Source organism: Protomyctophum bolini (assembly GCF_963924005.1).
Source record: "Protomyctophum bolini genome assembly, chromosome: 16".
In the NCBI taxonomy this organism is placed as follows: Eukaryota; Metazoa; Chordata; class Actinopteri; order Myctophiformes; family Myctophidae; genus Protomyctophum; species Protomyctophum bolini.
In genome coordinates, this window is record NC_137877.1 from 41,978,140 (window position 1) to 42,005,650 (window position 27,511).

Consider the following 27,511-nt stretch of genomic DNA (forward strand, 5'->3'; position numbering starts at 1 on the left):
CTGAGGTACGGCAGAGAGAGCGGATTGGACGTCGGCCGAAACCGCCAGCTCCGAGGAGCCTTCTCGGACACGGAAGACTTCCTGGATCACGGGCTGGTCTCGGCCGATCGCTGCGCGAGCAGGACGTCCTCGGTCACGTCGTGGACTGAAAACATGAAACCCTCGTTCACCAAAAAGCTAAAGTTCCAGTCCGTTCTGGAGGGGGACCCGGCGACACTCAGGTGTAAGCTGGCGGCCTTTCCACAGCCGACCATTCTGTGGTTCCACAATAACAAGCCGATTAACAATAAAGAGCGCAGGCGTAGGGTCCTTACCGAGAGCAGAATGCACATGCACACCACTAGCCTGGTCATCGAGCGCATCGTAGAGAAGGACTCGGGTAGTTACAAGGTCATGGCCTTCAACACAGAGGGTTCCGCAGACACCACAGCGTCGCTGCTGGTGTCGCTGCGGGAAGAGCAGTCCGCTAATTACCTGAGCTTTGTCAAGCGCACGGCCAGCGCTCACGAGAGCATCGACTCCATGGTAGAGCAGAGGAAGGAGAGGAAGATCAGGGTGGACCTCAGGTGCGTGGGCTCTCCGTTTGATAAGATGACCAAGGTCCACCAGGGCAGGTCCAGGTCGAAGGGTTCACTGGTGCGCAGTGTGCTCTTTAGGGCCAACTCGCCGTCCAAAGAGAAAGAAGTGTCCGAAAGCGAGAAAAAGTCTCTCACGCAGCAGCGAGAGAGACTGGAGACGGCCTCGGAGCGCGGCCGCTCTCCTCCCCCGATGTTTGACAGGGCCGAACGCTTTAACGACAGGTTCAGCGACATATACTGTGACAGGCGGACCGGCGGCAGGTTCAGTGACAAATTCAGTGACAGGTGTAGCGACAGATACAGCGACAGGTTCAGCGACACCGAGAGCCTTCACAACGAGGTGAGAGCGAAGCTCACCACGCTGCAGAAGGTGGTCAAACACAAGAAGAGGATGTCCATGTCGACCATGTCCTCCTCTGAGTTTGACCTGGAGTCGGTGGCCAGCGAGTCCAGCTATGCGGACTACGTGGACAGGCTGAGGGTCAAGCCCGCCTCTCTGTCCGACGTGCCCAGTTTCAACCGGCCGTCGAGTCCTCACAGTGTTCAGAGTGGAGAGTCGCCCCGGCGTCGTCGCGCCAGGCACTCGTTTGAACCCCAGTCGAGAAATCGGGCCATTCAGTTGATGAAAGGGGAGCCGGACGATGCCGTGTCCCCTCGGCATAGAGAGAGGCTGTCTAGGAAAACGTATTCCGAGACCGCGGCAGAGTCGCAGGTCGACGTCGCAGCAGGCGAGCTTCGCCGCGATGTCACCGAGGTTGAGATGGAGGTGGGTCAGGCCGAAGCGGTGTACGCAGAGTCCACTGAATACACTGAGAAAAGCCAAGCCGTTGGTTTGGTGCTGGCCGGGGAAAAGTCGCCTAGACTGAAGCCGTACAGATCGAAGAACGGGAGGAGGCTTAGCGATCCAGACACACAGGAGGTCAAAGTGGGAGATGTAGCGGAGCCTTACGAAGATGAGCCTGCAGAGAAATCTCTAAAGGCTCAATACGAGAAGAGTCTGGACGAAGAGAGGATGGAGTGCGAGGAGAAACTCCTCGCTCTGCGCATCCGAAAGTGGCAGCAGGGCGTGCGGATGTCGGAGGAGGAGACATTTGAACCTGAAACTGATCTCCCTTCGCCGGTAGGGCCAACGTACATCGAGCACGAGGAGGTGGTAAAGAAAATAACTGCTGTAGAGGTAGAGGCTTCGGTCCCTTCCTTCCAGAAATCCCCCAGAATTGGATCTAGGTCGGCAGAACCTGAAGCATTGCCACCGACCAGATCACCGCGGATAAAGTCCAGAGCAGAGGAAGTAGAGGCTGTCTCTACTTCAAGGGTTGAAGCGTCTGCCACGAAGTCACCGAAGTCACCGAGAATGAAACCACTGTTTGAGAAGACAAGAGAGGAGCGTGAGCTGCAGCTGTCGATGGAAAACATCTCAGAGTTGAAGGCCGAGACGGAGCAGTTCATCAGCGAGGAGGAGGCCCTGGCACAGAGGATCATGAAATGGCAGCACGACGTTCAGACCGTGGAGGTGGAGCCAGACTGGGTGGAGCCTTACTCGCCCGCCGCATTAGAACCAACGGTGGAGGAGCCTGACGTGCACAGAGAGGCTTCTCCGGGCAGGTCATCCAAGGAGAACTTCCTCCTCAGTCAGTCCGTTCCCGCAGGGTTCCAGGACGAGCAGGAGGAGCAACTGCGCTGGCCGCCAGCCCAGGAGCTGGCCACGGAGGGCCGCGAGACCCGGCTGCAGACGGACAGCGAGTACTTTGTCAGCGAGGAGGAGGCGTCTGCTCAGCGCCTCCTGAACTGGCAAGAGGACATTTTGGAGCAGGAAGAGGTGGTTGAACTGGAGCCGGAATGGGAAGAACAACACCCCAAACCTGCTGCTATTAGCAGTCTACCTCCTACACGCCTCGCAGGCGCTCCTGTCGAGAGCTTCGAACTCCTCGCTCTGGCCGACAGCCATCGTAGAGTGCCCAGAGCACCAAGCTCACAGGAGAGCCTGGAGAGAACGGAGAGGGGGAACAGGGCGGAACACGCTGTGACTGCAGATAAAAGCAGCAGTCAAGCTGAGGTGAAAGTGGAGCGAAGGGGAGGGGAAGAAAGAGAATCTTCAGCCGAGAGTGTTCAGATGAGACAGAATGTGAGGGGGGAGGAGAGAAGGAGCAGAGAACTGAGAGAAGAGATGATGATGAATAGGAGTGCACACATAATAGATGAGCACCTTGAATTTGGAATGGCAAAGAAGTCGGCACAGGAGAGCAAGCAGATAGCAACAGGTGCACAGGAGAGCAAGCAGATAGCAACAGGTGATAAAACTGTGATGGACTCTCGTCCAACGTTTGTGAACGAAATGTCACCCCTTAAGGTAAAGATCGGCGAGATGTCTGAGTTTAGCTGCCAGTTCCATGGTGACCCTAAGCCAACGGTCACCTGGCTCAAAGATGGTCACCCACTAGCACACAACCCAGATTATGATATCATGAACAAATCAAATGAATCAAAGCTCACAGTCTATTACCCCACCACTGACCACGAGGGTACATTTGACTGTGTCATCACCAACAAACATGGCAAAGCCATCTGTAGTGCCACGTTGGAGATCTGTGATGAGAAGCTGGCGAGATCCTCAGAGGTCTCCCGGCAGGAGGTGATAGTGACAGAGGAGTCGGCGGTGGCTCAGGAAGGTGTGGATGAGGAACTCGGGTACTACATGGACACGGGTAAAGCCAGGCTCCAGGTGCCCGGGGCCGCCATTCGCAAACCCTGCCGCTCCGATGACTCCTACTCCCCTGTGGAGATCAGAGTCACGGCTCCCACACCTCTTCCTGAAATGGCAGAGGAAGGTGACAACAAGGACAGGGCTCCGATCGTTGATTGTGTTGAGGACAAGATATCGGAGGCGCCTGGTGATGATGCGGCATCTCAGACTGTGAAACATAAGTTCACGTTCTCTTTTGATGTTGCTGGGGAGGCCCCTAAGGTGCTCACTGAGTTGGAGAACATGGGCTGCTCAGATGGTGAGACCGCCACGTTGGAATGTGAGGTTGCAGGAGAGCCGAGACCGGAGGTTGTATGGTACCATGATGATGTTTGCCTTAAGTGTCCCTCTGGACAGTACAGAGTTGAGGAGCATGACAGAAGCTACAGATTATACATTGATAACTTCACATATATCAATGCTGGGGTTTATAAATGTGTTGCCAGGAATAAGATGGGAGAGGTTGCGAGCATCGCCGATGTGTCTTTCCAAATTGCTGAGCCTGTTCAATTTTCAGAGGGTGGAGTGGCATTATTAGAAGGTGACAGTGGAAGTGCCAGGAAGTCTGTTGGCCAAACGGCTGCGTCTAGCAGTTCACAGAGTGCAGGGCAGGGTCTGGCCAAAGTGTCAAAAACCAAACCAGGTTTGTCCAGGGAACCTCCAGTTATATCTGGCTGTGGCCTGCAGTCCTCCGCCGCTGTGATCAAAGTTTCTCAGATCAAACAGGCATTTGAGTCAGACTCGCCTGTGGCATTCACGTCCTCTCCTCCCCCAGAGGAGCAGAGGAAGGAGTCTGTATTCCCCGAGGAGTTTATCCCCGCAGTGGCCGTTACCCCTGAACAGCAGGAAGAGCTGGGGAAAGACAGTGATATAATTCCTGCCCCCAAGACCTTCCAGCCCCTACATTTTGTAGAGGAGGTGCAGGAGTCACCGGAGCTGGTCAGACCTCGGGCTCTGCTGCCAGAGAAGCTTGCACGCAGCGAGGCAGGTTTATTAGAGGAGATGGTGAGAGAGGACGCTGTGCGTACGTTTGAAAAAACCAGCAGCTTCATACCTTTCCAGTGTGAGAGAGCCCCGGCAGCAAAGCGCTCCACTGGTGCCGTCAGTGAGGTCGTTAAGCCTAAAGTAAGTTCTGAGAAACAGAAAACGTCTGTCAGATCTGGTCTGGTTCGCAGTGAGGCTAAAGACCTCAGCGAGGAGGTGGCTGGTCTCACTGAGACGGAGCACGTCAGCGAGGAAGTTGAATGTGTAAGTGAAGGGCCTGCAATTTTCAGTGAGGAGCTTGACAGTGGCGTCTTCCTCAGCATGCCAGACTCCCAGGTTGACGTCACAGAAGCCGAGGCTGGTGCTGTGGCTGAGGAACACTCGGAGGAGGAGGTTCCTCCGGTCGTTAAGCCCAAAGCTGAAAGCACAGCCCGGCAATTTGGTTTGCCGGAGGCACAGGAACCCCAGAAGGCTCCCATGTCCAAGCAGGACAGTAGCGACTTGGACTCGATCTCAAGCGAGGTGGGGGCAGCGGCCGGCATGGGCTCTATGGAGGTAGAGGAAGTCACATTCAATGCTGTGTATGACTTCTACAATCCTCCGACCGACTGGAACAGGCCTCTGTCACCCGAGTCCGAGATGTCCATAGAGATAGGCAGCACCTTTAGCGAGGACATAGCCGAGGTCACGGACAGGTTCTATACTCCTGCCACCTCCACTGGAATCTCACAGCCAATCGCAGAGTCTTTTCACACACCTGCTACTGGTGGCAGCCCTGGTTATTTTTCAACCCCCCAAGAGTTCCCCTTCTCTCCTGTAGGGCACAACCGAGCCTCTACGGATGACTCCAGTGAGAGGTTCTTTTCTCCAGCTCAGTACCTGAGGTCACCTTCTGGTGAGTCCTCCTCTCCCATCCTAACGTTGGACGAGAGAAGAATCCTCACTGAGGGGCCTCACCTAGGCCTGGGCCCTGTACAGGAGAAAGTGCAGGGTATCCCTCCTGCCTTCCTTAAACCTCTCACCAAGAAGAGAGTGTTTGAAAATGATTCCTTGACCTTTTACGCTGAGGTGTTTGGCCTCCCGTCTCCCGAGGTGAGATGGTTCCGGAACCAAACCCAGCTGGTTGCAGATGACAGGGTGAGAATGAGCAGAGATGGTGACAACATCAGACTGACCATTCACTCCGTCACAAAGGCAGACCAGGGCGAGTACATCTGTGAGGCTGTGAACTACGTGGGCGAAGCCCGGAGCGTGGCCTTGGTCGTGGTCGTGTCCCACGAGGTGAGGTTCATGCCTGCTCCACCCGCTGTCACTCACCAGCATGTGATGGAGTTTGATGTCGAGGACAACGACTCCTCGAGATCTACGTCGCCACAGGAGATCCTGCTGGAGGTGGAGCTGGATGAGAAGGACGTGAGAGAGTTTGAGAGACAGGTAAAGATCATCACCATTCCCGAGTACAGTGCTGACCGCAAGAGCATGATCATATCCCTGGACGTCTTACCCAGCATGTACGAGGAGGGAGCCGTGGACTTTGTTACTCAGGAGAACGACGACCTTAAAATTGCTTTCGAGGTCACGGAGATGCCGCCGAGGTTCATCAACCCGATCTGCGACATGGAATCCCCCGAGAGCACCACGGTGATGTTTGAGTGCTCTCTGATGGGCATGCCGTCGCCCATTGTCTCCTGGTTCAAAGGAGACAAGAAAATCCCACACGATAACAAGAAATACCTCCAGTCATCCGACGGAGACAACCACTTCCTTAAGATCTGTAAGGTCACGTCTCAGGACAGCGGGGTGTACACGTGTAGGGCCATCAACGTGGTCGGGGAGACCCTGTGTCGAGCCTCCCTCCAGGTGCTGAGCGCCAAAGCTTTCTCGGGGAAGACCCGAGGCAGGGAGCTGACGGCGGTGTCTCTGGGCAGCGCGAAGCTGCAGCCTCAGAAGTTTGACATGATGGTCGGAAACACGTCGTTCGACGGCGAGGAGGTGTCGGAGATCGAGCTGGAGTTTGAGTTTCAGCACGAGGCAGACGAGTCGCAGAGGGCGGTTAGGCTGGTGGCCAACACTGACCACGAGACCAGCGAACTCGGGGAGAAATACGTCTGCATCAACTTTGACGTCTTCGCCGACCCGGCAAAAGACGACAAGATAGAGTTCAAGGGGAAGTCGTCTGACATGTGTAGCTTCCACTTCCAGGTGACGGAGACCCCTCCCAAATGCATCATCCCACTGACCAACGTGACGGCGGCCCTCGGCACGCCGGTCATCCTCCAGTGTCTAGTTAGCGGTAAGCCCGGCCCCGCGGCCGAGTGGTTTAAGGACGGAGACGCCGTCACAGACAGCCGGTGCATCATACAGGAGAAATCCGCCGGCCATTTCAACCTGCTCATAACTAACGCTACGCAGAGTGACGCCGGCGAGTACAAGTGTGTCATCCAAAATCAGTCCGGTTCCATCGAAACCTCTGCTCTGTTGAAGGTCTTCTAAAAAAAAACGACTTGGCTCTAAACTTATTAGACATATTTAAAAAAACAAACAAAAATTCATTTTGAAATAGTTCAACTTGCCGATCTACATCGAACAGCTTGTAGATTGGCTAGTTGAACTATTTTAAAATGTTTTTCTAGTAGTAAATAGTGGCAAAACATGGCAGAGAACAAAATGAAATGAAATGAAACAAAAATAAAATGATTCACAGGAGGCAGGCAGTGATCACGCCATGTGCACAGCGCACACGCCCCCCCACCACCGCGTACAATTCAGCAGTCAAAGTCTCGAGTCCCAAGTTCACAGCGTGTTGCAACGCAACTTGTTGTGAGCTCGTAGATTGCCTATTTGTGTCAAAGATATTTAACCTAAAGGCCACCGATTAACTAATACAGTGTAGGGTTTGAATGGTTGGCTGTGGAAAGTCCTCATTGGTGTGGGTGAACCTGGGCTGTAACATGAAGGTTGTAGTGTGTATATGGGCAAATAATAGAAAAAAAATGTTTATTTTGTTTTTTTGTTAAATCAGTCTGCTTATTAGAGGTTTATCAAAGTCTATATTTACACCACTGTGTGAATGCTTTCATTTTGGTTTAAGGAGGCTGTCTGTCTGTTCTTCAAAACAACAAAGATATTGATAAAAACGTTCAGTTTGGTAACACTTTACATTTAGCTATCCCTCGGCTCAACACATCTCTAAATGCTGAATTCTAAATATGCGTTTCAGCCTCACAAAGTACGGTACAGGTGAAGACGTTCTGTTGCTTCATGGTGGTCAGATATAAAACATGTTTTTTATAATGCAGATACAGTAGCTTATAGGAAAGTGTTACCAAACTGTTTTATCATCCGTCAGTATTTTGGGACATACAGCAAAACACAACATATAAATATTGAAGCCTATTCTTGATGATTTGTCTAGTACGTATCAATAAATACAAATACATTGTGTGTTATCTTTAGTTATTTAATTTTTATTTATTTTTGTCAGATTGAAAGCAAATTGAAAGCAAATTAACATTGGTCAAATTTGTCTCCAGTCAAAGTGACCTACAAGAAATCATGTTATCATGTGGGGAAGTTAGATTAATAATTGTTGGTGTGGTGAAAATGATTCCATAGTATTTATTGGAAATGTGCGTTGTGAGAACCTTTGACTGACTGTGAAACTTTATTTTTTCTTTTTTTGAAACAAGTTGTGTTGTAAATATGTCATTTTAGAGAGAGAGAGTATGTTGTTGGGTATCAGTTTGAGTCCATTAGGGTATTTCCAGTTTAGTTGGCCATAAACAGCAATAAAGAGAAAACATCATTATTTGTACAGAAATCACAGTTATTTTCTTTTTCTTCTCAGAGTTTATATAATGTTGTGCTGTAATTATGAATAAAGGTGATGGACCGTGTAAAGATGAAGACTGTGTATGTTTTTAGTTTGGTGCTCTACTGCTTATTGGAACGCAAATACACAGTGCTGGAATAAGTACATTTATAACTTAAGTATCAATACTGCAAAGTAGATGTACTCTGTTACAAGTAGAAATCAAAATATACGTAAAGTACTAAATGTAGCCAATGTACATTACGGCGCATTGTGAACTTGTAGATCTGCTATTTTCATAATAGTAGTATACGATACGGTATAGGGCTTAAAAATCTAAGTCTACAAAGTAACTACAGTTTTCAATGAATTGTAGTGGAGTAAAAGTGCAATGTTTGCGTCTGAGATGTAGTGGAGTAGACATAAAAGTATTGGACATTGAAAATACTCCAGTAAAGTACAAATACCTCCAAATTGTACTTAAAGTAAATGTACTTTCCACCACTGCACAAATACACAGCATGCATCATGTATTGTAATCCATGGAGGGTAGAGCTGTCACCATTACAACTTGACGAAGTTGACGAATAAACCAAATATACAAAAAGTAATACTTGAAGAAAAAAATGCAAACATTGCGGAAATAGCTGATCTACCAGCTGTCAACACATCACAAAGTGGCACGTTGAAAGTTTGTAGATCTGCTATTTCTGCCGTTTTATATTTGTTTGAGCATTTTTCAACATAGAAACGATTTGTGGCAAATTATCTCAAATGATTGTGATTATATCAAATAATTTGCGATTGGACGATGATGTAATAATTCTGACAGGCCTACACTATAGGGTTGGAATCCAGAACGGATCCCACATCACATCGAAGAACCCGAACCAGTTCCATCTGGGGGTGCACGATTATTAAATTATGACCCATATCCGATTATTTGCAGGGTCATATCTGCCGATACCGATTCTGACCGCTTACGGTATTATACAGAGGACCACAATGAAAGCAATCCTAGGCCCTATTGGGGGCCAAAGCCTCCAATAGGGCCCAAAGCCTGTTAAAGTATTCAATCAATCAATAAATACCATATACTCTTTTCCAAGTATCTGTTTTCACAACTTAATGACTACTGAATGATCATCATCATTCTTTATTTTTTTTGCTGGTGAAAACCGATTAAATAATCAGTATTATTTTGAGAGCGTTCCGATAACGATATGACATTTATATGGCCGATATAGTCGATTCCGATTATGCTACCCATTAATCGTGCATCCCTAGTTCCATCACGTCTGGAACCGTTTGGTGGAACCAGTTTATCACACCGTCAGAGACTCCACGGCTGCTACAATTACAATACCGGTGGTTCTCATTACTTTTTTAATTTCAAGAACCACCGTAACTCTCAGAGTGTACACATGCACCCATAAAGGTACATACTGTATCGTACAATCCCAGAGTTACAGACCTTTTTAGGGGTCCATTTGGAACCTGCTCCAGTAACACAGAGGGTCCCTGAACCTCAGCTTGAGAACCACTACTATAAAGAGTACTGCACGCACCTGACATCATCATCACACCTGGAAGTACTTTCTGGCTTTGACAGCCCATAATACATCCACACAGAAAGGTCCTATTTGATTGACAGCCCATAATACAAACCACACAGAAAGGTCCTATGATTGACAGCCCATGTATACATCCATACAGAAAAGTCCTATCTGATTGACAGCCCATACATCCATACAGAAAAGTCCTATCTGATTGACAGCCCATACGTCCATACAGAAAAGTCCTGTCTGATTGACAGCCCATACGTCCATACAGAAAAGTCCTATCTGATTGACAGCCCATACGTCCATACAGAAAAGTCCTATCTGATTGACAGCCCATACATCCATACAGAAAAGTCCTGTCTGATTGACAGCCCATACGTCCATACATAAAAGTCCTGTCTGATTGACAGCCCATACATCCATACAGAAAAGTCCTGTCTGATTGACAGCCCATACATCCATACAGAAAAGTCCTATCTGATTGACAGCCCATTCATCCATACAGAAAAGTCCTGTCTGATTGACAGCCCATACAGTACATCAATCATAAAAGTTGTATCTGATTGACATACATCCATACAGATTTTGCATTAAACGACGTTAAACAACGTTTAACTCACTCTATTTAAAGCACCAATCACAGTACACCTCAGTGATGGGACTCTATTCAAAGCACCAATCACAGTACACCTCAGTGATGGGACTCTATTCAAAGCACCAATCACAGTACACCTCAGTGATGGGACTCTATTTAAAGCACCAATCACAGTACACCTCAGTGATGGGACTATAGGTGTACTCCCCAACACCAGGGTCTAAATTATCATTGAAATAACCAGTATAGGGGTCCTCCCTAACACCAGGGTCTGAATTATCATAGAAATAACCAGTACAGACGTCCTCACCAACACCAGGGTCTGAATTATCATTGAAATAAGTCAGACAAACAGAACAAGAGGTATAAACCCTAAACTCCTCTATAAACATGTGTTTCAACATCAACACATCATATTTCATTACACCCTTAATGCTTATGAACCTTTGCTGGTTATTTATTTCCTGACAGAGCGCTCTAGCACCGTCATCACCACCACCGTGGAGCGACACGAAGAAACCTACAGCACCGGAATACACCTTCCGCAAACAACCAAAACACTTGAACTCCAGCCAGAATCCAAACGCTTCTCTAGCTCTCTAGAGAAGAAAAAAGAAAAGCCAGTTTTCCTCTCCCAACTCTCCCCGGCGGCCACCGCGGCCGACGGGGAGACGGCCAGGCTGACCGTCACGCTGTCCGGCTTCCCCAGACCCACCGTCCAGTGGTTCCACAACGGGAAGGTCGTCCAGAGCTCCTCGGTCTACACGCTGACCGAGGAGAGAGAGGAGTACACGCTGGTCATCACCAAGGTGACCAAGCAGTACGAGGGAGAGTACTCCTGCACGGCCACCAACCGCTTCGGACAGACCACCTGCACCACGTACCTCCAGGTGAAACAGAAGGACGTGGTCCAGGCGGAGAAGTGGGTGGAGAAGATGTTTAAGCCGGTCACGGGTCAGCCCCCTGCCTTCACGGTTCAGATCGACTCCGTGCGATGCTCGGAGGGAGGCGACGTGTCCTTTAAGTACAAGGCCACGGGCGACCCGGCCCCCGTGGTCAGCTGGTGCAAGGGTGCGTTTCAGATCCAGCCCAGCAGGAGGTGTGTGATCGTGGCCAACGTCGATGGCTCCGGCTGCCTCAATGTGCAGGCGGTCAGGCCGGACGACAGCGGCGTCTACTCGTGCAAGGCGTCCAACCAGTTTGGACAGGCGTCTTGCAGTGCTGAGCTGGTGGTGTTCCGGGAGGCGGTGTCCGCATCCCGCCAACAGGAACAGCAGCACAAAACTGTCCAGAAGAAAGGCTACAAAGTATCGATGACAGAACAGGCCACCGAATCCCGTCTGTACCAGGTGAGCCTTCCGGGCCAGGACAGGTCAGACCAGATGGTCTACACCATCGGTACCGAGGACAGACAGGTGATTCCCAGTGAGCAGGTGGGAGCTCTTAGAGAGCTGGACATCTCGGCCGCTACTCTCCAGAGAGAGCAGGTCACGCACCGGGCTGCGGTGCTGCAGTCTCACGGGGTGGAGGAGAGGGTTTCCACGGCCCCCACCCATCCGCCTCAGGCCTCCGCCGTTCCAGCCAAACAGCTTCACGAGGCTGCCTTTACGTCCTCCGTCCAGGAGAGGCAGGGGCTCACGGAGCAGCACTGTGAACGCATCCAGAGTCCCGAGGTCGTTCAGCTGCAGGCCGCTAGGGAGAAGAGGGCACAGGTGATGTCGGCCACGGCCGAGGAGCTCACCCCGTTTTCTACCGTCAGTACGGGGCCTCCCGCTGACAGGAAGTCCAGCCAGGTGAAGCCGACGGAAGAACCTAAACATTTAGTCAGTGGACATCAGGTGGAATCCCGGCTGTCCATGCTGAAAGAACAGTCACACGAAATCCCCAAACCACAGGCTGAGACCAGCTATAAAGTCAAAGAGGGAGTTAAGATCTTGTACTCGGCCCAGTCGACAGAGCAGCGGCTGCTCGCTGAGGGTCACACCACAGCGATAGACAGTGCAGATTCTGCTGTCAAGTCCTCCACGGTCAAAGAGCCAGCCAGACCTATCATGGCTTCAGTCAGTGAGTCCAAACATACTTTATCCAAGGAGACCAAGTTCTCCATGGAAAGCCCTGGTCAGGAGACAGCGCAGCTGTGCAAGGACAGAGCGATGAAGTCGGCCCTCGCGGCCGAGGAGAAACGGACTCTCCAAGCTGAGAGTGTTCAGCCTCTGCCCAGTCTGGACAGCGCCATGTCCATTCAGGCACAGGTGGAGGGAGAACAGCTGTTACACCTGCAGGTGATCACAGATCAGGACCTGCTCCCATCGGAGACAAGGTTCACCTGTGAGAAACCGGCGCCGGAGAAGGCGGGCGCCAGGAAGAGTCCCACGCTGCTGCACACCGTCACCCACGATGAGCAGAAGACGGTGGTGTGTGAGGACACGTCAGAGTTTGAGGCCAAGGCCAGTACTATGACCATACAGCCGCAAAAAGAGAGCGCCACTCCACTGCATCTGCACTCCACAGAGCCCGTGCAGACCTTACCCAAAGAGGGCATTCTTGTTATTGAGAAGCCCGACCAGCAGGTGGCAGCACAGAAACAGGAAAAGGCCAGGAGACAGGCAGCCACCTCGGAGGAGAGACTTCAGCTCACGGCCGACTATCACAAACACTTAGACGTGACTGTGACGGGCGTTGAGGCGCAGCTCCGAACGGAGCCCAGGCCTCAGAGCGTTCTCCACGCCTCCTCTCAGCCCATGCAGCTCCCCAAGGAGACTCCGTTTGCCAGCGACGCTAAGCAGCAGCGCGCTTTAGTTCAGAAGGAGGAGCGCTGGAACGTGATCCACGTCACCAGCGTAGCAGATAGCCAGGTCTTGGTGGAAGGTCACACCGAGAGCCTGACGGCCGTAGACAGCTTCAGCTGTCAGCCGGCCGTGGAGCCCAAAGTGCCCACGGAGCCTGTGCAGATAGAGGGGAAGGAGGTCTCCACGGAGAGCAGCGTGCCTCTGGCCGCGGCCGAGCAGGACTTTGCCGTGCAGATCCAGGAGGGTCAGTCAGTCAGACAGTCCATACTGATGGACGAGAGACGAGTACTGACGGGCGAGCTCTCTCGGGAGATCGTCAAGTCAGAGTCGACTAAAGTTAGTGCAAGCACACAGCCTAAGCTCCCCCTTATGGCCTCCGAGTCCAAAGAAAGCACAGCTCTTCCCAAAGAGATGACCTTTGTGATTGAGATTCCCAAAGCGTCCAGCTTGAATATCAAACGCCAGCTGAGAGACGCACTGCAGTCTGCCGTGGCCCGCGACCAGCCTCTGTTACTGGCCGACGTCGTCGGGAGGTTAGAGGCAGCTCAGATACAGGAGGTCAAGGTTCAGAAAGAGCCCAGGCGTTCCGTGTTTACGTACCTCATCAGCACAGCGGGCGCCCTCTTGGAAATCACCCTGGCTTTTGAGGGAGAATACCCCCAGGTGGCTGAGCTCCGGACTGAACTGCAGGCAGCTCTCCATGCCATAGTGTACCAGGAGCAGCACGTTCTCACATCAGAGCAGCCCGGTACCCTGCAGATAGACAGGCCTCAGAAAGCACAGGTCAGCTCGGCCCGCTCCAAAGAGATGCGGTCATCCGTGGTGGAGACCGCTAGAGTAGCAGAGAGCGCGGCGGACTTCACCGCTGTCGAGGTTCAATCCGCCGCTCTCAAAACGCAATCCAAAATGGCTCTGGAATCCGCCACGGCCGAACAGCGGCTCGTGGTCCAGGAATCCACGGTGGCTCGGCTGGAGCAGACTGGCGTCTCCCAGGTGGTCACAGTGTCCACCGAAGCCCACGTAGAGTTTGAGCAGTCGGTGCAGGTCTCCAGGCAGGAGGTCAGGTCCGCGTCGGCGAGAGGCCGCACGAGAGACGTCGGTGCCGCCGACATCACCGGCGCCCTCCCCTCGGCGCCTGTCCCCGCCGAGCCGTCCGTGGACATTAGCGTCCAGCTGGAGCACAGGGAGGAGACGTTCAAGCAGGTGATGACCGTGTCCCGACCGGAGCAGAGAGAACACCCCGTGGTGGTCATCCCTCTGGAGGACGTGGCCATGGAAGAGGACAGTAAGGTGGTCTTCTGCACCACCATTAAGCACGTCAGCAAGGTCAACTGGTTTTTCAACGGACAATTGGTGAAGTCTGGCAAGGAGTTCAAGTGTTCCACGGATCACGACACGCACACACTAACAATCAGCAAAGTTATCAAGCAGAAACACCAAGGAGAGTATGTCTGTGAGGCCGAGAACGAGGCGGGCAAGACGACAACAACATCCACACTCACTGTGGTCTCCAGAGGTTTGAATAATGGGTCTTCTAAAGTTACCTTGTCACTCATTATTCCACACAATCCATCCTTCTAAAGCCCCATTTATGCTTTGTCGTATGACTGTGTGTGCGCGGCGGAAATAGACGATCCATGCTTATTGATCGGCTATTTTCGGTCCGCAAACACCACTGTATTGACGGAGCATAAAGTAGGCCTCTATCTTCACTCTGGAACTAATAAGTCACTTATCGAGGATCTGTTGTGTCCTCGTGACCACAGCTGTTCACCTCGGTGTCATCTCACAGTTCAGCATGAGTTCCCTGGCAGGATATACTGCTACAGCACTAACACCACTGCAGGGGGTCCAGCCTGTGGGCCAGCAACATGCCTCTATGCTGTCTCCTGGAGCTAAGCATCTGGTCTAATACGACCAGTATACTGGCCTACAGGCTCCATTTCATTTCATGTTCTTTGCACGGTCACTGTACAATGAAAACTTGTGTTTTTATTTTCCATCCATGAAGTGTCATTTCTCACTGTCGGTCCATTCACTTCACTGGGTCGTTGCATGCCTCCAGCATTTCAATCTGTCATGGTTGTCATCTTTTCCCCCATCAGCCTGAACCTAGCCCCATGTCAGAGCTTTTTAGTCAAGTGGTCCCAAATTTGGACCCCCAAATTGCCTCAGCCGCTGTAAAATGGCTTATAAAACAAATACAGACAAATACTGAATACAGCCGATCTACAAGCTCACAATGCATCGCATTATGACACATTGTGTGCTTGTTATTATGGCTATTTTCTTTTTTTCTTTACGTTTGAAAACAGAAGCCAGGTTGACATTTGTTAACTGGCAAAATAATCGTAAAATAAGTACATTTTGAATTGACATTTAATATACCGCAAAAAAGGCTGCTGTGCAAAGTGATATGGCCAAACGAACGGGGCTGGTGTTCTGGCTGGTCTTTCAGCCAACTCACCCCACCATCTTTCTCCTCCACAGTCACTCCTGGAATGTCTTCCCACCATTGTCGTCGCATTCCACCATCTCTGCTCGTATGAATGAACGCATGAATACGTATATCCTCAAGCCACTTCGATACTAACTTTAAACCTTATGTTTTTGCTATTCCTCTGTGCTGCGTGCCACAGTGCCACCGGTCTTCAAGCAAAAGATCGCCCCCATCGAGATCAACGTGGGCAGCGCCGCCCGGTTCGAGTGCGAGCTGCAGGACGCCCCCAACGTCACCTTCAGGTGGTACAAGGCCGACGTGGAGCTCCCGCACGGCGAGAAGTACAGGATGGTCAGCCGCCAGACCTCGTCCTCCCTGGAGGTGGTGAAGCCCATGAAGGTGGACAGCGGGGAATACACCTGCAAGGCCACCAACCAGTACGGCACGGACAGCTGCTCCGCCACGCTCATCGTGACCGGTAAGACCCCCGCGGCGGCGCAGCCGGATCTGTCGTCTTGTCGGATTACTGTAAAGTATTGGTTCATGTGTTTGTCTGTTTTGTTTTTGCTGATGGCGTTATGATGTGCATGTGGTGGTTTTTTCCTACTATGTTTTACATGATGTTCTATGCCTGCTCTCCGTAGAAATGTATCCACCGGTATTTGTATCGAAACCCGACCCCATGACTCTATTTGTGGGCAAACAAGCGCTGTTCCAGTGCTCGCTCACTGGCTCCTCCCCCATGGACGTTGTCTGGCACAAGGACAACGTGGCCGTCTCCTCTGGGCCAAAGTATGTCATGAAAAGCGACACGAACAAATGCTCCCTCCAGATCACGAGGCTGGAGGTGAGCGACCAGGGTACGTATCTCTGCAAGGCCTCCAACAAGGTTGGCGCGGCCACGTTCACCACGGAGCTCAGGGTCGTCGACAGACCCAGCTTCGTGAAGCGCGTGGCGCCACTCTCGGCGGCGGTGGGCGAGCCCCTGAGGCTGGAATGCCAGGTGGGCGAGGACACGGGTGTCACCGCCGCCTGGGCCAGGGATGGCAAGAAGTGCCACCAAACCATGGACTGCAAAATGTCCTTCGAGGACAAGGTGGCCGTTCTTGAGATACCCAAGTCCACAGTGAAGGACTCTGGGAAATACACGTGCACGGCCACCAACGAGGCCGGCAGCGCCACCTGCGAGGCGCAGGTGACGGTGCAAGGTAAGATCTTTCGTGGTGAGATCTTCATCTTCATTTTCTTTTAACGAACACTGTTCACTGTTTGACTCTCGAAAGGAGCTGGTGGAGTTGATGCTGAAGTCGAGGCTCTTCAGCGCCATCTTGTGCCCTGGTGCTGAATGCTATTGTCTTGCTATTCCTTTTGCTTTTGTCTTTCATACCTTCTTTCGTTCATCAGACTTTCTTTTGTCTGTCACACTTTCTTTTGTTTCTCATCACACTTTCTCTTAGTTTTTCCACACTTTTCGTTTTTTTCACACTTCGTTTTTCCACCCTTTATTAATTCATTTCCCACAATCCATCTTTTTTCTCACCCTTTCACCGTGGTGATTAAATTATTCTTCTTTCTTCCTTTTTACAACGGCAAAAACCACACTTTTCAGAGCCCGCCTCGTTTGTAAAGAAAATGGAGCCCAGTCTTACTTGGAAACAGGGCATAGCCGCACGGCTGCAGTGCACCGTCAAAGGAACGCCCGAGCTGCGCGTTCACTGGTTCTGGAATGAGATAGAGCTCAGTGACGGAGACAAATCCAAGATCTCTCTCAAGGGCGGCGTCGCCACGTTGGAGATCATCAACCTCGTTGTCTCAGACAGCGGGAGGTACACGTGTGAGGTGTCAAATAACGCCGGGAGTGAAAGCTGCAACACACAGATAGCTGTCAAAGGTTTGTCAGTCAGACACAGTTTCAATAATGGCTCTTTTCCACTACAAGAATAAGCCTTATTCACCGCTTCTGGATTTACCAGATTGTCTATTCTCACAATATAAAAAAATATATATATATTTTGTTTCAAATGTTTGAAAATGACATGCCTTTCCCTTCACCGGTGGTTCTGGTTTTAACACATGAAAGCATCTGTGTTTTGTGTTTGTTGTGGCTGTTCAAACACTGTTGAAAGATCTTAGAACCGGCCTCAGGTCTTCTGAACGGGTTAATGGAACCAACTCCATGGGTTCTGGAAGCTTTCAGGTTATCATGGAAGGTTCTCTAGTTTAGCTGTCCTAGTGTTCTAAAGGTTTCAGCTTATCATGGAAGGTTCTGTAGGTCGTGGTGGAAGAGAGCCATCCATATAACGGGTCATGTTATTCAGTGAGAGATCAGGTGAAGGTCTTGCATGTGTAACCGTGTTCTCCCGACTCTCAGAGCCTCCGTCCTTTAGAAAAGAACTCCAGACGGTGGAGACGGTGAAAGGCAGCGCTGCTCAGCTGCAGTGTGAGATCACGGGCAGCGCTCCTTTCGACATCACCTGGTTCAGAAACAAGAAGGCCATCTCCACCGACCACAAATATACCGTCGTGTCCCAGGACTCTCTCGCCAGGCTGGAGATCCAGTCGTTCGAGAGTATCGATGTGGGAGATTATCAGTGCGTCGTGTCCAACAGTGTGGGCAAAGTCACCACCAAGGCACAGGTCAAGCTCAAAGGTTAGTTTGACGCTGATTAAATTAGGGGTACAAACTATTTCATAGATAAAATATAAAATAAAATAAATCACTGATAACCTAGTAAAATAATCCATTAATAATTCATTCCTAATTTGGGAATGTAATTATAGGCGGAAATGTGAAAAACTAAACAGAATTTAGTGTTACAAATATTTGCTCCGTTGTGAGCTTGTACTTGCAGTTTTTACTACGTGCCAAATGAAACAATAAAGCTTACGTTTTTAATCGATTCAACTTTCTAGGCGAAAAAAATCAATCGATAGGCTATGCTCTAATAGTTGCAGGTTATTGCGTCGCGGTGCGTCTTAGACCCAGTCTGTTGATTACGGTGTGTTTTCACACAGAGCCGCCAGTGTTTTCAAAGAGAGTGGAGAGCGCCACTGCAGTGTTGGGAAACGCAGTGAAACTGCAGGGAACCCTAAAAGGCTCGGCTCCCATCGCCGTTAAATGGCTGAAAGACTCCGAGATACTGAGAGACGACGACCCAAACGTCAAGATGGAGTTTGACAACAACGTCGCCAGCCTCTCGTTCACGGCGGTGGCCATCGGCCACGCCGGCAAGTACACGTGCCAGGCGGAGAACGAGGCTGGCCAGCAGAAATGCGACTCCACCCTAACCGTGCAAGGTCAGACGATAACTTCCACCGAGATGTGTGTTGCATAGACATATCGTACATAAGACCACATTTTAGGGATGTCCCGATCAAGTTTCTTTGCTCACGAATCCGATCATTTTGATTCTGAGTATATCTGCCGATAACGATTTTTCCCAAACGGAAATGTTTATTTTTATAGAACACGGACAATATAATATTGATACTAGGTCATCACGTTTCTTTGATCCCGATCCGATTACGATCATTTGAAAATGACGCCGATTACCGATCACGTGATCGGAAATCGGGACAACCCCACCAAACATTTAATCAAAACAACGGCGTATAGGCCCTGTCGACGTAGGGTGTTTACTCGTCATAACCGGTTCCATCTCATCCCAGAACCTGCCAGAATCTCAGAGCCCGCAGAGTCCATCAGTGTGACGGCAGGAGACTCGGCTAACTTGGAGTGTACGATCGCCGGAAGCCCAGAGCTCAAAGTGAAATGGTTTAAAGACGGGAAGGAGATCGCGACCGGTCGTAAATATAAAATGACCCTCAAGGACAACGTGTCCAGCCTAAAGATTCTTACTGCAGAAAAGGGAGACACGTCTGAGTACCGAATGGAGGTGGCCAACAAGGTTGGGAAGGACCAGTGCACCTGCTCCGTCACGGTCTTAGGTTAGACCCTCCTCTTTCACACAACTAATCCTTAATATACTTCTTTTTTTATCAATATATATTTTATCATAGTATTTAACACAGTTGTAATTACAGATGTGCTTTTTTTAATTAAATGCATCTCTTATTCTAAATAGTTTCTATGGCATTGGAAGTTAATAACTCATGGGGTGTTGTTTTCTCTTGGGTAACCAGATCGCATAATGCCTCCGTCTTTTACAAAGTCTCTGAAAAGAGTGGATGGGAACATTGGCAGCGATGTGTCCATGGACTGTAAAGTGTCTGGGTCTCAACCCATGACCATAAGTTGGTTTAAAGATGACGAGGAGATTAAGCCTGGCGCCAAGTTCCAGCCTGAGTTTAAGGATAGCTCTGCGACGCTCCGAGTCGTTTGTCTGGCGAAGGCCGACTCTGGAGTGTATATGTGCAGAGCCACCAACTCTGCTGGCTTTAAGGAAACCAGTGGAACACTCTATGTCAAAGGTTATTCATTCTCCTGCCTTTCACATATAGGAATTAGAATTATGTTGCTCCCTTTCTTGTGTAGACCACAGCTTAAACTATGTCATGCTAACATGGAGTGTCTTCTTAATGGCTTCTAGAACCCCCAGTGTTCACAGTAAAACCAGACAACCAGGAGGTTATACCGGCAACCACGGTTGCCTTCAAAGTGGCCTTCACTGGAACGGCTCCGCTGCTCGTTAAGTGGTTCAGAGAAGACAAGGAGATTTCCACCGGAGGTTCATGTTTCATAAAGAAGGACGCCTCTTCGAGCTCCCTGGAGCTTCACAAAGTGAAACCTGGCGACTCTGCCAAATACACATGCCAAGTATCCAACGATGCTGGGAAGGTGGACTGCACCGCAGTCCTCTTTGTCAAAGGTGCCAAGTCTTTTTACATGCTCAAAATGATATGTCTTAGTTTCTTCTTCAAACATGATAAGGGTAGAAATGTCTCTGACTTGCTCGACAAAGTAATCGGTGTGTTTTTTGCTAACGTCGAATGTCTTGTGAAACTGATCTCAAACGGATGTTAACCTCTTACTCTCAGAGCCTCCCGTGTTTGTGACGAAACTCGAGGCGACCAAGCTGGTGACTGGCGGCAGCACTCTGAGGCTGGAGTGTAAGGCCACGGGCAGCCCCGTGATCGCCTTCAAATGGTCCAAGAACCAGACGGACGTCGTCTCTGACGCTCACAAATATAGAACGTCCTCGACGGACTCTGTGGCCTCTCTGGAGGTAGTGAACTGTACCGTTGAGGATAGCGGAGATTATGTGTGTGTGGCGTCCAGCGAGGCTGGCACTGACCGCTGCAGCAGCACAGTGACGGTCAAAGGTTGGTTCTCGTTTTTAGCTTTGTTCGTACAGCCCGCCCTATTCTGTCTCTTCTCCTTGTCAGTGGTGGAAGAAGCACTCTGATTGTTATTACTCAAGTAAAAGTATCAATAGCTAAATCTGCAATCTAACTAGCAACTAAAGCAGTAGAATTATAAAGTAATATATATATTTTTAAAACACAACGTTGTTCCTTTAAACCACTGCTAATGGTATAAGTGCCACAGTGTTTTCCAACGCGGCTGCTCTCTCTCCTCTCAGAACCTCCGGTGTTTGTGAGGACGTTAGAGCCCAGGGACGTGGTTAAGGGTTCCGAGGCGGTGCTGGAGGCCCAGGTCTCCGGCTCGGCGCCGTTCACCCTGTCGTTCTTTAAGAACGGCAAGCCGCTCAGGAACGATAAGAGGCACCGCATCACGGTGACGGAGGGCCACGTGGCCCTGCAGGTCCTGGCCGTAGAGGCGGGGGACGCGGGGACGTACCGCTGTACCGCCCACAACGAGGTGGGGGAGGCGGCGTGCGAGTGTCAAGTAACGCTGAAAGGTTGGTTGGTTTGCTGCTGCAATTTTAGAGATGGTCGCGGTGTCATTTAGATCCACTAGAGGGTGCTGTGTCATTTAGATCCACTAGAGGGTGCTGTGTCATTTAGAGATGGGCACTACTGTGTAATCTATATCCACTAGAGGGCGCTCGTATGTAGGCTATACGATGCTACGTTGCTCTTTAGCAGACTGGTAACGTACGCGCCTTTCGGATAAATAAAGGTCCCGGGTTCGCCTCCCGGCCGAGGCTACATTGGTGCCAGCGGTGGGATAGGTTCCTCTGTTCGTTCCTCTGTGTTTCCGACCTAATGCCACGCTACTTGATTGGTTGTGGAGGTACCCCCAGTGCACTGATTGGTTGTGGAGGAGTCAGCCTAGCTCCTGACTGGCTGGTTCTCTAACTAACAACCAATCATAGTAGTTAGTAAAAGAACAACCCTCGGCCTGGGCCGCGGCTGAGCGGCGTGCCGCGCGTTCGAGTCCCAAGCCCGTTGGCCTTCGCTGCACGTCTTCCCCCCCCATCTCTCTCCCCCTTTCCTGTCACATTACTGTCGCCTCGTTGTCGTTGTTTTTCACCCCCCACCCCCCAAAAAGAAAAAAAAAGAAAAAAGTCAGTTAAAACCAGACTTTGCAAGTCTGACAAGACAAGCGTCCTCTACTGGATAAATATGACATCATTATTGCCCAAAAAAAAAAAGAAAGAAAGAAAAAGTTTTCTCCTAAAAAAACATTCTGTAGTATTTTGGAAGTAAGACTTCTTGTGTTTGCTGCTGTTCTACTTCTAGAACCTCCGTCGTTTGTCCAAAAGCTGGAGAGCATGAGTTGCGTGGCGTGCACGGACGTTAGTCTGCGCTGCACGCTGAAGGGCTCGGAGCCCCTGAGCGTCACCTGGCTCAAAGACGACCACGAGCTCAGCGAGGCCGAGCACGTTCACATCACGTACGACAGCGGCACGGCCCTGCTGCGCGTCACCAACGCACAGGCCGCGCACGGCGGGAAGTACACCTGCCAGGCTCACAACCCGGCTGGGAGCCAGAAATGCTCCGCCGTGTTGACCGTCAAAGGTTGGTCGCGATGCTAAGCTAAAGGTCGCGATGCTAAGCTAAAGGCTGTTATCAGTGGTGGTACAACAAAGTACTCCATCCCGGTAGTTGAGACAAAGTATAGATAATCCCGGGACTAATATTTGTCCGCTAACAAGTAACGGTTGCTCACTCTATTTTGTACTTGAGTTTAATTACTGGAGTACTTTTTATTCATATATTTTCAAAACCTTTCTACAATTATGAACATACCTGATCTACAAGCGCACATGTAGTGACACGGGAGCTTGTAGATCATCTTTGTTCCACTAGTTTTGAAATAGGACATACGTGGTTATCATAATGTAATCTTTGTATGTTTGGCTCCCTGGGAAAAAAATATACACTGCACTACTTTTAAAAGTAGTGGAGTGAAAAGCTTCCAGACAGACTAAATAAATACAAAAACACTGAAGTAAATTACAGATCATAATACTAATTATAAAAAAGAACTACTTGTCCAGTACTCGGGTAAATGTACTTTGTTACTGTCCACCACCTTCCGTTCGTAGTATTTCTATCAGTTTTTGTTGTTGATATATTATCCTATATTATATTATCAGTTATTATTAGGATATATGTTTGAGTGATCCACAGGAGACTGTGTTGTTGACCGTGTTGTTGTGTCGACATCTCAGAGCCGGCTAAAATCACAGAGGAGGCCCAGTCGGTCAGTGTGACCCAGGGTGACCCGGCCACTCTGGAGGTCAGGTTCTCGGGCACTAAGCCCCTGAAGGCCCGGTGGCTGAAGGAGGCCAGAGAGCTGACCTCGGGTCAGAGGTGCAAAGTGCAGAGCACAGACACCTCCTCCATCCTGAAGATACTGAAAACGGAGAAAAGTGACAGTGGTGAATACACCTTTGAGGTTTCAAACGACTCCGGGTTCAGTTCCTGTGCGGCCGCACTCACTATTCTAGGTTAGTTCGACGCTTCGAGCCACTCGAAGCCGTCCTGCGTGTGATGACTATGTTTTGCGATAACGTAATGATTTCTTTATTATTTTTTTTACGCCCACCGCCTTTCATTTCCCCCGTGCTTAGATCAAATATTGCCGCCCTCTTTCACGAGAAAGCTAAAGCAAATGGAGGGCATCAAGGGGTCGTTTGCCCACCTGGACTGTCTGGTGTCTGGCTCTCTTCCCATAAGCGTACAGTGGTACAGAGACCAGAAGCAGATCCAGGCCGACGAGAGGCACAAATGCACCTTCTATGAGAACGTGGCCTGTCTGGAGATCTCTGACCTGGAGAGCAGAGACGGGGGAAGCTACACCTGCATGGCTCAGAACAAAGCCGGCTCCGACCAGTGCTCCGGGACCTTGTTTGTTAAAGGTTTTTTCCAACACTATATTCGTCTCGTCCATATTCCATTATTCTATATTATATCATCTATTATCCTTCTTGGTCATATTCTATTATTTTGTTAAAGACTAAAGGTTTTTCTTCACTCTTCATCTCGTTTATATTCCATATTATATCGTCGCTGTCGAGCAGAAACCTCTTATCTTCATGTATCTTCATAACGGACAAAAAATAGCAGATCTATAAGCTCCATGCACAACGCGAAGCGATCCGTTTGGGGGCTCTTCTGTTTTTTGAAACTTTTGAATTTGAACAATGAAAAGGAACAGTTGTTCATGTGAGGTTTCCACCCGACAGACAGAGACAACGTTATAATATCACATCTGGACAGCTGTGACGGTCACTTCCCCCCCACAGAACCACTGTGTGTTCTGCCATATATTGTGTTATGTCATATGTGACTAAATTTGACTGAGGGACTGCCATTGGATTCTTTGTAATTTTCGTTTTTTTTTTTCACGTCATATGAAAGCAGGGAATCATAGTTTCAAATTTACATATTGGTTGTTCAGTTTGACCCACCAGTGTCAGAGATATGGCTTATAGAGTAATGTCTTGCAGAGAAACAGCGAGTTGAGAAAACAGGCTTGAAAGGTTCACTTCTGTGGTCTCTAACATTACACCTAGCTACATGCTACATGTCGATTTCAGCTCTGACACTTATTTCAGACATGCTCTAGTATGTGAAGTATGGAAGTTTTTCTCCTCTGGTGAAAAGCTGGAGTTTGTGCGATGGCAGGCTCTCAGTCAAATCTGGTCACATAAATCACATATGGACAGCTGTGACGGTCCATTTTCCCCCCTCCTACAGAACCACCGTGTGTTCTGGAAAAGCCCGACTCCATGAACGTTCTGCCCGGATCAAAGGTCCAGTTTAACGTCCTGGTGTCCGGCACCTCGCCGCTGACCGTCAGGTGGTTCAGAGACAAAAAGGAGATTTTCTCGAGCTCCGACTGCTCTGTGGTCAAAGACAACGCCTCCACTTCCCTGGAGCTCTTCTTTGCCAAATGTTCAGACTCCGGCGAGTACGTCTGCGAGATAAACAACGACGTCGGTTCCGCCTCATGCCAGGCGACACTCTTTGTCAAAGGTCATTCGGCGTGTTCATGCCTCATGCCTAATAATGAACAGATTTGATACATTCTAATGTCATTACTTTATTATATTTACATTTTATTGACACCTCTTTGATTTGATTTCGTAGAGCCTCCTAAATTTGTGCGCACCCCCGAGCGCATGTCGGTGGTGCGGCCCGGTCAGGGCAAAGTCTTTGAGTGCCAGGTGAGCGGCACGCCTGAGATAGACGTCTGCTGGTTCAGAGAGGGCTGTGAGATCTGCCCCAGTGACAGGCACAGGCTGTCCTTTGAGAAGGCGCTAGCCTCTCTGGAAATAAGCTCTGCGGACATGAAGGACGCAGGCCTGTACTACTGTGAGGCTCGCAATGAGGCAGGCAGCGAGAGCTGCAGCATGGAACTCAGGGTCAAAGGTTAGTCGCGCCATCCTGGGTTTCAACCCTTTTCATACCAAGGCCCATCATCTGTTTTCCATCTGAGCCACCGACCACCGTTTGTCCATTTTGTCCACAATTCCGTGCTGTGTATTGATGTTGTTACCATTAGGAGAGATATCGGACACACGTTGATCGAAACAACCATTTTGTTCTACATTCTCTAATTGTCTAGACTTCTTGTATAACAATAATTCAACTCTTACATGTTAGCAAGCTTTTTTCGTTAAAAATACAATAAAACATCACTTAAACCAACTTGAAACACATCCTTGTAGAACACAGTTCTCTCGACATGTACTGCGCCCGTAACGACTCCCTGTTCTCCTGTCGTTACGTGTACGCCCGTAACGACTCCCTGTTCTCCCGTCGTCTCAGAGCCTCCGTCGTTCGTTAGAGAGCTGCCCTCGGCCGACGTGGTCCGAGGCGCCAGCGCCTCGTTCCAGTGTCAGGTGAGCGGCACCGCTCCGTTCGACGTGGCGTGGCACAAAGACGCCAAGGAGCTCAAGCCCAGTGCCAAGCACGGCGTCTCGCAGCCCAACAGCGCCACCATGTCTCTGGAGGTGCAGCGCTGCGACAGCGTAGACGTAGGCGAGTATCAGTGTACGGTGGCCAACGAGGTGGGAAGCTGCACGTGTAAAGCTACGCTAGGCATCAAAGGTTGGTTTGTTTTTTTTGCGGATACTGTAGACGGGCGTCCGTGTCGGCCGGAAACCTTGTAAGTCCAAAAGAAAAAAAGAACAAAATGGTAACAAAAGAATAACCTGTGTTCTAATATAGATCCACTGTTGCTATTATTTAGAGTTAACCAATCTCACTTACACATTTATTTAAATAGCAAGAATACCCTATCTAAAAGTTCACGACGTGTTCTGAGCTTGTTTGTCGGCCATTTTTGCTACTTTTTTTCCCGTCAAGGTCAAGGTAAATTTTATTGTCCACAAGGGAAATTTGTCTTGGGCTTTCACCCCAGCTACAGCCACACATAAAACATCAAAGACAACAAAAAATACATTACAGAGGAAGACACAACACAGTAGGTTATTAATAAAAATAATAACATAAAAAATATGGACATATACAAGGTTCCTGCCCCGACACCCAACGACGTACCAGTAGATAAGATTTAGCACTTTGTAAATAAAAGGAGAAAATAAAAGCCTCTGATGTTAATATTGAATTGGTTCCATGTTAGAACCGCCGTCGTTCACCAAGAAGATTGAGAACACCGCCTCGGTTCTGGGCCGAGCGGCCCAGTTCCAGTGCGCGGTGGCGGGCTCCGCCACGCTCTCTGTGCAGTGGCAGAAAGACGAGAGCTGGATCCTGGAGGATCCTGGCGTTGAGAGGACGTTTGAGAACAACGTGGCCACGCTCAGGATCCCTGCCTGTGAGGTCGCTCACGGCGGGAGGTACACCTGCCAGGTGGTGAACGAGGCAGGCCAGGACAAGTGCTTTGCTGCCCTCGTGGTGCAAGGTAGATTGGAGCTTATCGTTTTTTTATTTAGCTCGACTTTTAACATATCGACGGGAAGCATACTTTGGTTAGACATAGCATTGGTCCAAATGGAGTAAGGTTGGTGAGGGGTGCGTTAAGGGTTGGGAGAGGGTTAAGGTTAGGTCTAGGTGTGCTGCCCCGTGGGAGGTTAGGGTGAGGTTTGAGATATCGGACCAATGGTATTTCTAACCAAAAGCATGCACCCATCCAAACATGTTGGTCAGTCCGAATGTGTGCTGTACGTGATCTGAATGATTTAGAGGTCATTCTGAAGAACCTTGGTCATCGTAGCGTTGTGTGTTTTAGATAACAGATTATTGTTTTATGTATCGTAGAACCCCCTCAGATCACAGAGAAACCCGAGGTTATAAAGGTGACGGTGGGAGACCCCGTCAGTTTGGACTGTAAGGTGAGCGGATCTCCCGAGCTCAAGGTCAAATGGATGAAAGACGGCAAAGAGCTTCAGTCCATCAGGCAGCACAAGCTGAGCTTTGAGAAGAGCGTCAGTAGTCTCAGGATTCAGACTGCTCAGAGGGAACACCAAGGAGAATATGTGTTTGAGGTTTCCAACCACATCAGCAGCTGCAGCTGCACCGTCAAACTGGTGGTCTTAGGTTGGTGTTGGAAATAACATTATGAATAGCTACAATAAATAAATCAGCAGATCTACTATCTCACATCGCGTCACCACGCGACACGGTGTGAGCTTGTAGATCGGCTGTCTTTCCCACAAAGACACGAAACAA

At 49.8% G+C, this 27,511-nt stretch overlaps 1 protein-coding gene across 1 annotated transcript in view; it reads left to right on the forward strand.

Annotated features, from left to right (window-relative positions):
* Window positions 1–27,511, forward strand: part of ttn.2 (titin, tandem duplicate 2) — a 251,946-nt gene that overhangs the window by 47,655 nt on the left and 176,780 nt on the right. Inside the window, exon 36 of the mRNA XM_080785291.1 lies at window positions 15,702–15,980. Coding sequence (XP_080641417.1) covers window positions 15,702–15,980 — 279 coding nt within the window. The remainder of the gene's footprint in view (window positions 1–15,701; window positions 15,981–27,511) is intronic.